Here is a 15,480-nt window from a genome sequence, read left to right on the forward strand (position 1 = left end):
AAACTGGATCAAGACAGGGCTGCTGACTCTCGCCCCTCTTGATCAACATTGTGTTGGAAGTCCTAGCTTGGGCAATTAAACCAGAGAAGAAAATCAGGGTATCCAAATAAGAAAAGAGAAAGTCAAGTTATCCCTCTTTGCTGATGATATAATCCAATACCTTGAAAATCAAGGAGAATCTGTTAAAAACCTGCTTGCACTGATAAAGGTCTTTGGCAAAGTCTCAGGGTATAAAATAAATGTGCAAAAGACAGTTGCATTCCTATATACCAACAATAAGCATGCAGAGACCCAAATAAAAAGCACAATTCCATTCATAATAGCCACAAAAAAAGTGAAATACCTTGGCATCTTCCTAGCCAGAGGAGTCAAAGACCTTTACAATGAGAACTACAAAACACTGCTCAAAGGAATCCAAGAAGACACAAACAAATGGAAAAATATTCCATGCTCATGAATATGAAGAATCAACACTTGTTAAAATGTCAGTCCTACCAAAGGCAATCTACAGATTCAGCACAACACCCATTAAATTACCAACATCATTCTCCTCAGACCTGGAAATGACAATACAGAAATTCATATGGAAACATAAATGACCATGAATAGCCAAAACAATCCTTAGCAAAAAAAAAAAAACAAATCAAGAGATATCACACTTCCAAACTTCAAACTTTACTATAAGGCTACAGTAATCAAAACAGCCTTGTAGAACAGGCGTATAGACCAATGGAACAAGATAGAGATTCCAGAAGCAAAAATCTCAATTTCTCAACCAACTCGTCTTTGACAAAGCCTCCAACAATGACGACTGGGGAGAGGAGAACCTATTCAGTAAATGGTGCTAGGGAAACTGGCTGTTCATATGCAGAAGATTGAAACAAGACCCCTACCTATCACCATACACAAAAAGTAACTCTAAATGGATCAAAGACTTAAATGTAAAACCTCAAACTCTAAGAATCTCAGAAAACCCAGGAGACACCCTTATGGAAATTGGAACTGGCAACCAATTCCTGATTATAACCCTAAGTGCCCATACCATAAGAAATAAGATAGACAAGTGGGACCTCATCAAACTGACAAGCTTCTGCAAAGCAAAAGAAACCACCAAGAGAGCAGGCCACAGACTGGAAAATATATTTGCCAACTGTATATCTGACAGAGGCCTAACATCTAGGATCTACAAGGAACTCAAACGTACTGAAAGGAAAAAAACAAGCCAGGCTTGGTGGCTCAGCCTGTAATCCCACGCCTTGGGAGGCTGAGGTGAGTGGATTGCCTGAGCCCGCGGGTTTGAGACCCATCTGGGCAGTGAGACCTCATCTCTACAATAAATCAAAAAATCAGCCGGGTGTGGCAGCGCAGGCCTGTAATTCTGGCTACTTGGAAAGCTGAGGAGGAAGGATCGCCGGAGCCCAGCAGGTCGAGGCTGCGGTGGCCGGGAGTGGCCACTGCACTCCAGTCTGGGTGACAGAGTGAGACTCCAACTCAAAAAATAAAAAATAAAAAATGATTTTAAACACTTAAAGAAGAAATAACATTAATCATATCCAGACTTTTTCAGGCAATGAGGAATCATTGCAACTACATTTTATGTGGCTAGCATAATCTTGATACTAAAACCTAAAAAGGACATTACAAGAAAAGAAATCTATATCCAGTCTCTCTTATGAACGTAGATGACGAATCTTTAAAATATTAGCAAATCAAATCAACAAGTCCTGTTGTTCTGATTACCTGTTGCTGCATAAACAAACTAAGAGGCTCATTTCAGTAAATCATGTTGTGTCATTTGTAAATCCATGTAGAAAAAAGTATTGTCTCAAACCTCATACTATTCTAGCAGGTAGATCTAAACATGAAAGATACAACAATATAAATATTTCAGAAAATAATATGTGAAATGTCTTTATGATCTTGAGGGGTAGGGAGGCATTACTTAAATAATACACTAAATGCACTCTAAATAAAACCAGCAAATTGGAATGTGTTAAAAATAGGAACTTCTGCTAGACATGGGCTCACACCTGCAATCCCAGCACTTTGGGAGGCAGAGGTGGGAGAATTGCTTGAGCCCAGGTCTGAGACCAGTCTAGACAACGTAGTGAGTCCTTGTCTCTACAAAAAATCAAAAAATGAGCCAGACGTGGTGGCATATATCTGTAATCCTGGCTGCTTGGGAGGCTGAGACAGAAGGATCACTTGAGGTTGAGGCTGTAGTGACCTGTGAGCATGCCACTGCACTCCAGGCTGGATGGCAGTGTGAGACCCAATTCAAAAAAATAAATCAGATCTTCTGTTTGTTCCAAGATCGCCTAACGAGAGTGAAAAGGTAAGCAACAGACTGAAAAGATATTTGGAAATTGGGTGCTGTAGCTCATACTTGTAATCCCAGTGCTTAGGTTGGCTGAGGCAGGAGGATTGCTTTAGACCAGCCAGGCAACATAATGAGACCTTGACTCTAAAAAAAACCCAAAAAAACTGAAAATTAACTGGGCAGGGTGGTGCACACCTATAGTCCCAGCTACTCTGGAGGCTGAAGTGGAAGGGTTCCCTGAGCCCAGGAGATCAAGGCTATGGTGAACTGTGATTGTTCCCACTACGCTCCAGCCTGGGTGACAGAGTGGGACCCCAACTCAAAAAAAAAAAAGGTATTTGGAATACATATATCTGATAACAAAATCATATCCAGAATATGTAAGGAATTTCTACCAATCAATAGAAAGATGAACAACAGATTAGAACAGATGTTTCACAAAGAGGATATCCAAATAGCCAGTAAACATGAAATAGCACTCAACTGCATTATTCATCAAGGAATTGCAGATTAAAACCACAATGAAATACTAACATTTATTAGAATGGCTGAAATGTGAAAGACAACTTCAAGTATTTGTGAGAATGCGGCACTTCAAGTCATATTCTGCTAGCGGAGTAGGAGTAGAAATTGCTACTGCCACTTAGAAAAATTGTTTTGATATCTTTTTTTTTTTTTTGAGTTGGAGTCTCTCTGTCACCCAGGCTGGAGTGCAGTGGCACTCTCACAGCCACCCCAGCATCGACCTGCTGGGATCAGGCGATCATTCCACCTCCACCTTCCAAATAGTCGGTACTACAGGTGCACGCTACCATGCAGGGCTAATTTTTTGATTTATTGTAGAGGTGAGGTCTTGCTAATTTGCCTGGACTGTTCTCGAACCCATGGGCTCAGGTAATCCCCTCACCTTGGCCTCCCAAAATGCTAGGATTACACGCTTGACCCACTGTGCCTGGCTGTTTTGATATCTTTTATATTTTGATAAATTGATACTCTGACCTACAGTTTATCCTCTGATATATACCTTATCAAAATGTATGTGAATATGTACCAAAAGATATGCATAAGAATGGTCACTGAATTGTTACTTGCAATAACCAAAAACTGGAAACAACCCAAGTAGCCATTTACAGTATAATGGATTAACAAATTATTGTTTATTCATACTAAACGATGCTGTACAATGAAAAAGAACAAGTTGCTGCTACACACAGGAATGTGAATCTGTCTCACAAACAGAATGTTGACCGAAAGATGCCAGATAATGCTATATATTCTATTTGTATATATATAAAAACCAGAAAAAAAAACTAGTGTTTTGTTAGAGGTCATGATAGTAGTTATTTGAAGTATGGAGGGCATATAGTGACTGATGGTACGTAAAGGAATTTCTGATCATTTTTAGTTGGATCTGGGTGTGTTCATTTGGGGATAATTCACAGAAACTGTATGCTTACTAACTTTTTGCTAATGTTTGTGTATTTTCAAATATATGTTATATGTCAAGAAGTTAAAGCCAGTGTGGCTTACTGGAGTGAAAGTGGGGAGTGGTCGGCCATAAGATCAGGGAGGTAATTCAGATTATGTAGGACCTTATTAGCCATGATGATAATATTTTAGCATAATGGAAAGTCACTGAAGAATTTTGGACAGGGGCATGATATGATGTGTTTTACATTTGAACAAGTTTACTTTGACTGCTGTGTAGAGACTAGGTTGTGGCAAGAATAGAAGCAAGAGAGACTCTTCCAGGCAAGAGATGATAGGTGGCTTCAAGCAGGGTCGTAATGGTAGAGATGGTGAAAAGTGGCCCAATCCAGGATATATTTGAAGATAATACCGAAATGTTTGGCCTGAGCAGCTGGATGAATGGTGGTGCTATTTACTGAGATGGAGAAGATAGAGGGAAGGGCACATTGAAGGAGAAATCTAGAGATTTACTTCTGATGTGGGAAGGCTGAGATATTTATTAGACATTCAAGTGGAGATATTGAGTAGAAAACTGACTAGAGCAATCAGGGATGGGGAAAAAATTTATTAGTGTTACAGGTAGTGCTTAAAATCCTGGAGTTGGAAGAGATCGCCCAGAGAATGAGTGTAGACAGGACAGAGTGTAGATGAAGTGGAATAGAAGGGTGGCATCTGAGCATTGTGGCAGATCAGCATTTTCAATGCCAGTAAGAAATGAAAGAGCAACTCATAAGCCAGAAAGAAAATGAGGAACAGATGATATCTCAAAGCTCAGTAAAATGCTTCATAAAGTTGGAGCAAGTAACTGTCAAATGCTACTGAGATACTCTGCTAGATGGAAAATGAGATTTGACTACTGGGTTTGGTAGGAGACAGGGAGGGTATTTGAGGAGTGTAGGAATTGGAATAAAGTGTTCTATTTGGAGAAATAATTTGTATAAAAATTAGTTCATATAACAAAGCTTGAAGACTTTGAGGCCTTTGTAGTCTAGCAAAGGAGCACCAGCTAAGATTAATGGTTAAATGTAGGATCAAATTTTGGAAATTAAGGGGTCTTCTTACAAGCAACCTATAATGGATCCTTTGATGTAAGATAGAAAAATTAGTTATGATTCTGCCATTAGGATTCTATACCCATTCAGTGTGGATCAGCATGTTCCTAGTATCTCCAAGTCAGGAGACTTGAATGTTCCCAGCCTTCATCTCTATTGAAAGACTTTAAAATCGTCTCTTAATGATACTTAGGTCAATGATCTCTTATTCTGAAAGCTTCTCATTAATAACTTTTTGCTAAAATCTTGAGGCCTTTTGTTTCATCACTATAATCATCAGCCAAGGCTGAAACAAATTGTATTGTGTAATATAAGCTGAAGCGCTCAATCACTGGATACAGGATCTATAGTTTCTATGTGAAAGTATATGGAGCTTATGAATTTCCTTCTTTATATAGAGTTAAGGAGGTGGAGAGATCCTTCCGTGGAGAAACTGGTCTGAGGTCGTTCTTTTATAAAGGAATGAGGATTCCCAAAGATGTCATGGGAATTGCCAGTTAGGAAGAGCAGCATTAGGAGGAAAAACACAGAACTGGATTGCTACGGGTAAACAGTAGAGGTCTGAGGACTAACTGGGCTTCTGTTGTGTGATATTGGCAGGATGTAGGTCTCGTTCTGACTGAAAATCTGATCCAGAGTCTTCTTTAAATGGAAAAGAATGGATACTTACTCAAACAGATCTATAAAAGAGATGGGCAGGTATTAGGTAAGTTCAGGGATCAAGTGGGACTCCTAAGACAAAGCCACCGCATAGCATGTCTTCCTGAAAGCTAGACTGCAGCTGTGGACTGGAGGCAAATATAAGCAGTGTGTTTGTTTATTTTTCTCTCCAACTATTTCTGCTGCTTCTGTGTAGTACAGACTGCAGCCTTCTCAGTGTTTTGATCCCTACCTCATATAATTTCAGCTTTTACTTGGCTATCTTGGCTTCTTTAGCTGAAATTTCAGATGACCTTTAAGCTTTATTGCCTGTCATCAACTGACAGCTGCCATCTGTGTTTTAGTTTAAATACGTAAGAGTAAGAACCTTGTCAATTCACCCTCATGCCTTTCCTCCCCAGGCCACAGAATGCTGGTCAGTCAGTTGGCCGCCCGGGGTTCCATTGCCCATTTCTAGGTCAGGCTCTGCTTGAGGAAAGGAACAAGTCTTGGGGCAGAGCAGATTCCCTCAGGAAACAAGCAGGGATTGAATAGTCTGTGGCCTTCCTTGGGATGTCTTCCCTACTTTAAAATGTTACGATTAATTGAAATTATAAAATCTTGAAATTTTGGATGAACAGAGTGAAGTCCTGTGGGTAGTGGAACGAGCATGGGGAGAGTGGAGGGAGATAAAGTCGGAGAGGAAGGCTGGGCCAGATTGCTAGAGCCTTTGCAGGCCGTGGGACAGAGTTTGAATTATATGTATGTAGTTATATATTATTGTGTATAAATTGTGTATCAGATAAATATACACATTTGATCAAATATGAGAAATGTATGGGGGAAAAATCTGAAGGTTACTTGCCAAATTAATAATAGCTGTGTGTGTGTCTCTGGGGGGAAAAATTTGGAGGTTACTTGCCAAATTAATAATAGCTGTGTGTCTCTGAGGAGAGAATGACTACACTAGATCAGGGTTGTGGTCAGACTTTATGTGTAACTGTAAATAAAGGGGAATATAGTCATGTGCTGTTTGTGGAATTCAAAGTTAATTAAAAGAGATGGCAGTGATAACCAGAGGAGTGAGGATTGAGACAGGTCATCCAGTAAGCCCTGGAGGTCTACCTGCTGGGCAGCTCTGCTCAGGCCTAGGGCTCAACAGTACAGTCTGAAAACTGTTAATTCCATCCAACTATTTCTTTTAAGTTCTCAGCAACACATTTCTGCACACTAACAACTTTCAGTTACAGTGTGATAAACTCTCAAAGTGGAGAGTAGAACGTAAAGCAGGGGCTCTTAAGAAGTTATTAATATACCTATTATTTTATTTTTATGAGAATGTGTAAGATTTCATATAACCCTGAAGTATAATGTAATCTGATCTGGGATAATATTGGCAGCTGACTATGCCCTAATAGAATACCTATAATATTCTGATTGATAATTTGACACTGGGTGTAGTTTTATTTATTTTCATGCTTATGGACATGTTCTTTCACATTTAAACTTAGTATACAGTACATAAAGTTTATAAGAAATTGCATATATTTCTAAGTATTTTCTTTCTTCCTTTGTTTCTTTTTCTTTTCTTTTCTTTCTTTCTTTTTTTTTTTTGAGTCACCCAGGCTGGAGTGCAGTGGCATAATCACAACTCACTGCAGCCTCAACCTCCTGGGCTCAGTCAATCCTACCTCAGCCTCCCGAGTAGCTAGGGCTACAGGTGTATACCACCACGACTGGCTAACTTTTTTATTTTTGTAGAGACAAAGTCTCACTGTGTTGCCTAGGCTGGTCTCGAATTCCTGGGCTCAAGCAGTCCTCCTGCCTTGGCCTCCCAAAGTGCTGGGGTTACAGGTGTGAGCCACCACACCTGGAGAAGTATTTTCTTAATGAAAGGCTTAAAAATTTTAAGAACTTATAAATGGCTGAACTAAGTGTGAAAAGACTTGGAGTTGAGGAAATTGTAATGAAAAATTAAAAGAATCAGATAGAAATGAGGCTAATTCTATTTAGCTAGCACTTATAGAACTCTTACTAAATGCCTGAAGTTTTTCCAAATACGTCACTTATTTCAACTTATTTAACTCTTTGATGTCAAAGATAGAGTAAAATGGTAAAAAGGGCTTAAGAATGAGAACTAAAATAATCAAATAGAAGTTCTGAATAATGTGGAAAGAGCATATAATAGGAAATGTACATATATATATTAATTTTAAAGGTAGGTACAATTCAGAATTAGGTATACAAGTGGTCATCATACTGGTAGTTTAGGTCTCCTTTTGGTACCCACTTTGCCTGATTTGAGATCAGGTACCCTTTTTTATGTTATGTGACCCCCTCCCTCCCCTGGTAATGTCCCGTTACTGCCAATCCCTTTCTTATTGTATTATATGGTAAATGTTCAGGGTCTGCTTATGAATGAGAACATGTGGTACTCAGTTCTTTGTTCCTGTGATAGATCACTGAGTATGATGGACTCTAAATCCATTCAAATTGCTGCGAAGTCCATAATTTTATGGCTGTGTAATAGTCCATCGTGTATATATACATTTTTTAAAAAATCTATTTCAGTTTCACTGGGCAGCATGGTTAGTTCCATGTTTTTGCTATTGTGAATAGTGCTGCAGTAAACATGAGTGTGCAGGTATCTTTTTTGTAGAGTGATTTAAGTTCCTCTGGGTATATTCCCAGAAGGGGGACCGCTGGGTCGAATGTAAGGTCAATTTCTAGTTCTTTTATGAATCACCACACTGTTTTCCATAGAGGTTGAACTAGTTTGCATTTCCACCAACTGTGTAGAAGTGTTTCCTTTTCTCCGCATCCTCACTAGCATCTATTGTTTTTTGTTTCATTAATGATGGCCATTCTTTCTGGAGTTAGGTGGTATCTCAATGTAGCTTTGATTTGCATTTCTCTGATGATGAGTGAGACTGAGCATTTTTTCTTGTGTGTATTGGCTGCTTGAATGTCTTTTGAGACGTGTCTATTCATGTCTTTTGCCCACTTTTTAATGGAACTTTTTTTCCTTTCATTATGTTTGAGTTCCTTGTAGATCCTGGATGTTAGGCCTTTGTCAGATATGTAGTTGGCAAATACTTTTTCCCATTCTGTAGACTGTCTCCCTGCTCTCTTGATGGTTTCTTTTGCTTTGCAGAAGCTTTTCTGTTTGATGAGGTCCCACTTGTCTATCTTATCTCTTATGGCTTAGGCTTTTGGGGTTTTGATCAGGAATTGGTTGCATATTCTGATTTCCATAAAGGGTGTTTCCTATGTTCTCTAAGATTCTTAACATTTGAGGTTATTTAGAAGGTAAATTAGAGAGAGATTGATTCACCTCTCCAAGGTAGGAGAGAAGAGGCCAAAGCTTAGGAAACATGGTAGTGGCCATAGCTCAAAGAACACATGGCCACACCAGAATCTTGTAAGGCAATGGCCAGAAATGTATATTTTAATGTGAGCAACTGACACAAACTTGGATCCTTTGTCATTACCTCTCATTTCATCTTATCCAAATATGTCTGGTATTCAAAGATGACTGGTATGTTTGCTTTCAGTGACATTTAACAAGTTGGAAATAGAGACTTTCAGTCTAATTTTTTCATTTTCTAAAACTTAAATGTTCAGTAATCAATTTTTGAGAGTTATATATTTGGCCCCATTAAATGTTGTATTTGAGAAAAATGTTGCTAATGTTATGGAATGTATGAATAAATAAAATGTGTTTATATTCAAAGCTACTGAAATATGCCAGAATATTGGTTGTGTGTGTTTTAAAGATAATAGGGTCTGGCTGTGTTGAATAGGTTGGACTCCGACTCTTGGGTTCAAGGGATCCTTTTGCCTCACAAGTAGCTGAGACTACAGGCACTTGTCACCATGTCCAGCTTGGTTGTGGTTTTTGATTGCAATAAGAAGCAACACTCAGTGGTTCAGGAAAGAGTTATTATTCTGTAAAGCTGCATGAGTTTTGAAATGAGTAGGAATTGAGGAAGAGGACATGAAGCATGATGCAGAATACTGACTGAAAGTGTCTTAGCTAAAAGAAATCTATTTTGGATATCTGGGATCCCCATATATTTTGTCCAGTTAAGTTTGTCCAAAATGGTGTGGTATCTAAAGACAGTTACTTGGTTGTAATTTTGAATGTGTGATTTTATGTTTTATATTTCATAATATATTTAAACCAATTTTTTGGTCTTATTTCTCTAGGGAGTTGGTCTTTCTGTTCATGGGCAGTTCCGAGTGGCTACGGAAAAGTCTGTTTTTGCAATGCCAGAAACAGCAATAGGTAAAAAACCAGATATTTTTGTTACTTTTAGAATCACTTGTTTTGATACACATCATATTATACTGTTGTTGATATAATCTTGTGTGAAATAAAGCAATGAAAAAACTTTAAAAAATAAATAGGAAGTACCTAAAAGTTTATATTATAGCACAATATTTGTGTCTGAAAACACAAAATACAAAACTGGAGATGCTGACAAGCTATAGTAATTTTAGATAAAAGATTAATGGATTGCATTCTTGCATTTAGATCTATGATCATTTTGAGTTTATTTTTGTATATGGTAAGAGGTACAGATCAAAGATGTGAATCAAAGTTTATTATTTTGTATATAGAAAGAAAATCCATTCTAGTGCCACTTGTTGAAAAGGCCAGTGTTTTGCCACTGAATTATGTGTTTACCTTTGTCGGTTGTCTATATATGTTGAGCTTGGTGCCAATACCACACCATCTTGGTTACTATTACTTTGTAGTAGGTCTTGAAATCAGGTAGTAATAATTTTCCAACCTTGTTCTTTTTTCCCTCAATTTGTTTTGGCTATATAGGTCCTTTGTATTTCTATATGGATTTTAGAGTGAGTTTGTCAATTTCACCAAAAACGCCTCCTGGGATTTTGATTTTGATTGTCTAGAATCTATATCAATTTGGGGAGAATTGACATCTTAATAATACTGAGTCTTCAGACCCATGAGCAAGGCTTATTTCTCCATTTATAAAATAGTCTTTAATTTCTCTCAGTAAATTTTATAGTTTTCAGTGTATAGGTCCTGTATATCTTTTGTCAGATTTATCCATAAGTATTCCATATTGATTGATAATATTATAAATATTTTTTAAAATATTCAGTTCTGTTAGTTACCAGTATATAGAAATACACTTGATGTTTGCATTTACCTTGTATCCTGAAAACTTATTACAGTCACTTATCAGTGTTAGTTGCTTTTTTGTAAATTCCGCTGAAATTCCTAAATGGACAATTATGTCAGGACAATTATGTCATGTACAAAAAAGGTCAGTTTTACTCTTTCTTTACTTTTTATTTCTTTCTCTTGCCTTATTGCACTGTGTGTGTGTGTGTGTGTGTGTGTGTGTGTGTATGTGTATAGAACTTCCTTTTTTTGAGTTGGACTCTCACTCGGTCACCCAGTCTCGACCTGCTGGGCTCAGGCGATCCTTCTGCTTCAGCCTTCCAAGTATCTGGAACTACAGGCATGCACCACCACGCCCAGCTATTTTAAAAAATTTATTGTTGAGACAAGGTGTTGCCATGTTGCCCAGGCTGATCTCAAACCCTTGAGCTCAGGCAGTCCTCCCACCTCCTCCTCCCAAAATGCTGGGATTACAGGCATGAGCCACCGCACCTGGCTACAATGTGTAGAACTTCTAATACAATGTTGAATAGAAGTGGTGAGAGCAAATATTCTTCCCTTGTTCCTGATCTTAGGGGAAGGTGTTCAGTCTTTCACCTATTACGTTTGATATTAAGGTATAGATTTTTCATAGATGCCTTTTATCAGGGTGAGGAAGTTTCCTTCTATTTCTATATTGCTGAGGGCTTATTTTTTAAATTAGGAATGGATTTTTGTTTTTGTGAAATGTTTTTCTCTGTATCTTTTGAGATGATAATTGGTTTTGTTTGTTTGTTTTTTAAGTTTGTTGATGGTGAATTACTCTGGCTTTTCAGTATTCAACTAACCAGGCACTGCTAGGATAAACCTCACTTTGATATGATGTGTTATCCTTTTCATATATTGCTGTGTTTGCTTTTCTAAAATTTTATTTGTAATTTTTACATCTTGTTTTCATGAGGGATTTGGTCTGGGATTTTTCTGTAAAGTTCTTATTTTGTTTGAGTATTGGGGTATTATTGGCTTTATTTTCTGGAAGAATTTGTGTAGACTTGGTATTTTTTTTTTTTTTTTTTTTTTTTTTTTCTAATCTCACTCTGTCACCTGGGGTGGAGTGCAGTGGCATGCTTATAGCTACTACAGCCTCAACCTGCTGGGTTCAGGTGATCTTCTGCCTCAGCCTTCCAAGGAGCTGGATCCACAGGCATGTGCCACCATGCCTGGCTAATCTTTTGCTTTATTGTAGAGATGAGGTCTTGCCAAGTTGCCCAGGCTGGTCTCAAGCACCTGGGCTCAGGTAATTCTCTCATCTCTGCTTTCCAAAGTGTTGGGATTACAGGCGTAAGCCACTGAGCCCACCAGTATCATTTTTTTTTTTCTATAAATGTTTGGTAGAAGCTACCAGTGAAGCCATCTAGGTTGGGAATATTTTTTATGGGAGGGGTTTTAATTGTAAATCCAAAGTCTTTAATAGCTATGGGGCTGTTCAAGTTATCTATCTCTTCTTGCATATACTTTAGTAATTTGGGTCTTTTAAGGAATTTTGGCCAATTTATTGGCATAACGTTGTTCATAATTGCTGTGATTTGTATGTATCCCCAAAGTTCATATGTTGGAAAGTTAATCCCCAAATCATCAGTGTTGGGAGTGAAATTTAAGAGGTGAGAACTCTGCCCTCCTGAATGGATGAATGTTATCTCAGGAGTGGGTTAGTTATTGGGGGTTGGTTCCTGATAAAAGGATGAGTTCAGCTCCCTTCCCTCTTGCTCTTTCATTCCTTCTCATCCTCTTGCCTGATGCCAACACTGATATTGGACTTCTCAGCCTCCTGAATGTGAGAAATAAGTGTCTTTTCTTTATAAATTACCCCATCTGTGATATTCTGTCATAGCAACTTAAAACAGAGTAAGACAATAATATGTCCTTATTATTTTTTTAATGTGCAGTCTATAGTGACGTCTCGCTCTCTTGTTCCTGATAATGATCATTTGTGTCTTCTTTTCTTTTTTCCTGAGCAGTCTTATTAGGTTTACTAATTTTATTGATCTCCAAAAACCAGATATTTGTTTTCATTTATTTTCTGTTTTGTTTCTTTCTGCTAATACTTACTAATTACTTTCTTCTGCTTACTTTATTTTATTTGTTCTTCTTTCTGTAGTCTCTTCAGAGGAAAGCTGAGTTTATTGTTTTGAGACCTGAGTATAGAACTCTATTTTTAATTGCAGTAATTTAAAGATGTTGCTACACTGTCTTCTTGTTTACATTGTTTCCTGTGAAAAACCTTCTCTCATCCTTGTCTTTGTTCCTCTGTAAGTGTCTTTTTGTTTTTTCTGGCTGCTCATAAGACTTTCTCTTGATCACATGTTTTGGTCTATTTTATTATGATGTGCCTTGGTGTACTTTTCTTCATGTTCCTAATGCTTAAGTTTATTGAACTACTTAGGTTTGTAGTTTTTGTCAAAATTGGAAAATTTTCTTCTATTTCTTCATATACTTTTCTTCCACTCCCTTTTGAGGCACTCCACTTACATAAGGCTCACTCATTTATTTTTACAATTTTTCTTTTGTTTTTTTCATTTTAGATAGTTTCTATTCCCGTGTCCTCAAGTTTATTAATCTTTTCTTTTACAAGTTTGAATCTGCCCTTAATCTCATCTAGGTATTTTTTAGCTTTATACATTCATTTCAGCTTTCATCTCTAGAAGTATGATTTGGGTCTTTTTATTAAAAAAAAAAAAAACTCACAGTCTCTATTTAACTTGCTAAACATATGGGATATGTTTATGATAACTGGGTTAGTATTCTTGTCTAATTCTCATGTCAGTTCTGAGTAAATTTTTATTTATCACCGTATTATGTGTAGTATTTTCCTGCTTCTTTAGATAGCTGGTAATTTTTTAGTGGATTTTAGACATTGTAAACTTTACCTTGTTGGGTGCTGGATATTTTTGTATTCTCATAAATATTTTTGAGCTTCCTCCTGAGATGAATTTAAGTTCCTTGGAAAAATTTTGATCTTTTCAGGTGTTTTGAGTTTTGTTTTGTTTTTAAGATTTTTATGCATGATCGGAGCAGTGCTCTGGCTAAGGCTAATTATTTTTCTCTCCTGAGGCAACATCCTTTTTTGTAGTCCACCCAGTGCTCCATGAAACATGAATCTTCCTAGTCTGGCTGGTAGAAACATGCACTGTTCTCAGCCCTGTGAGGGTTCTCAGTACTGTTTTCTGTAGTCCTTGCCTGTGACTCTTTAGCCTCAGATAGTTTGCTCACACAGATACATATATATATTTACCAGTCCTAAACTGAATACTTAAAGGAGACCCTCTGCACTTCTCTCTCTCTCCCTCTCTGAAACTTTCTCAAGACATTAAGCTGGAGCTATTGTAGGGTTTACCTTGCTTGTTTTCTGATATTCAGGGATCAGTTTTCTTTATTGCCTGATGTCCAGTGTGTTGAAAACACTGTTGCTTCATATATTGTGTCTATTTTTATAGTTTTTTCAGGTGAGAGGCTAAGTCTGGTGTCTGTTACCTCCATCTTGTCCAAGTGTAGGTCTTCCTGATGTTTACTTATAGATTGAATAATTAAAGAGGCTCTCAGAGGAGATGTCTTTTAAGCTGAGATTTAAATGGCGAGAAGGAACCAGCTATATTAGGATCTGAGAGCAGAATATTGTGGCATTAGTTCAAAGACCCTTAGATAAGAATGAACTTCATCTGTTCAAGGAACCAAATACAGGCAACTATGTCTGAATCAAGAGCAGGATTGATATAATATGCTCTTGAATAGGTACATGAGGGCTCTTGAAGAGGTCCACAGAAGTCTCAGATGAAGAGTTTAGAATTAAACCTAAATATGAAGGAAGACTGTAGAAGAGTATAAAGCAGCGGCTGGTTTATATATTTATGTATTTTTTGAGTCGGAGTCTCACTTTCACCCAGACTGGAGTGCAGTGGCGTGCTCATGGTCACTGCAGCCTTGACCTGCTGGACTCAGGCAGTCCTTCCACTTCAGCCTTCCAAGTAGCTGGAACTACAGGTGCATGCCACTACTCCCAGCTAATTTTTGTGATTTATTGTAGAGAAAAGGTCTCACCAAGTTGCCCAGGCTGATCTTGAACCCCTAGACTCAGGCTATACACTCGCCTCAGCTTCCCAAAGTGCTGGAATTACAGGCGTGAGCCACTGCAGCCTGGTTTATATTTTAATGCTATCATTCTGGTAGCTTTGAGGATAATGGATTGTAGAGATAACAGAGTGGAAACAGTGAGATTGGTTAGGAGGTGTCCAATACTGCAGCCTCTAGCCACGAGTGACTTTTTGAGTTTAAATATAAATTAATTAAATTTAAATAAGATAAATTTAGTTCCTTAGTTGCACCAGCCACATTTTAAGTTTTTGATAGTTATGTGTACTTGTGGCTGTCTTATTGGATAACAAAAAATTATAGAACATTTGCATCTTTGTAAAACGTTCAGTTGAACAACACAGATTTATAGAGGCGATTTTGTCTTAAAGTAGTGTAGAGATGTAGAGCTGAGTAGAGTGAACAGATAGGAAAAATGTTTTGGGCTTAACTGATTTGCTGGTATGATGAGTTAGGAATAGTTCCAAGGTATTTAGCTTGTGCTAATAGATGGGTGAGGCTGATTAGTATAGTTGGAGGGATGTGAATCAAAGTTGTGTTTTTGTCATGTTACATGTGAATTGCTGATTATCCACATGGTTATGTCAAAAAGGCAGATCTGAGTTTGGTATTCATAGGAAAAGACCTAATTAGATTTGGAAGTGTATTAGTCTGCTAGGGCTGATGTAACAAAATACCATAGACTGAGTGACTGAAACAGCAGAAATTTATTTCCA

At 37.7% G+C, this 15,480-nt stretch overlaps 1 protein-coding gene across 1 annotated transcript in view; it reads left to right on the forward strand.

Annotated features, from left to right (window-relative positions):
* Positions 1-15,480, forward strand: part of LOC103255999 (3-hydroxyisobutyryl-CoA hydrolase, mitochondrial-like) — a 79,216-nt gene that overhangs the window by 56,776 nt on the left and 6,960 nt on the right. Inside the window, exon 6 of the mRNA XM_008053891.1 lies at positions 9,691-9,769. Within this exon, the coding sequence (XP_008052082.1) occupies positions 9,691-9,769 (79 nt within the window). The remainder of the gene's footprint in view (positions 1-9,690; positions 9,770-15,480) is intronic.

Source organism: Carlito syrichta, unplaced genomic scaffold (genome assembly GCF_000164805.1).
Source record: "Carlito syrichta isolate Samal-C Ts95f unplaced genomic scaffold, Tarsius_syrichta-2.0.1 Scaffold288823, whole genome shotgun sequence".
Classification (NCBI taxonomy): domain Eukaryota; kingdom Metazoa; phylum Chordata; class Mammalia; order Primates; family Tarsiidae; genus Carlito; species Carlito syrichta.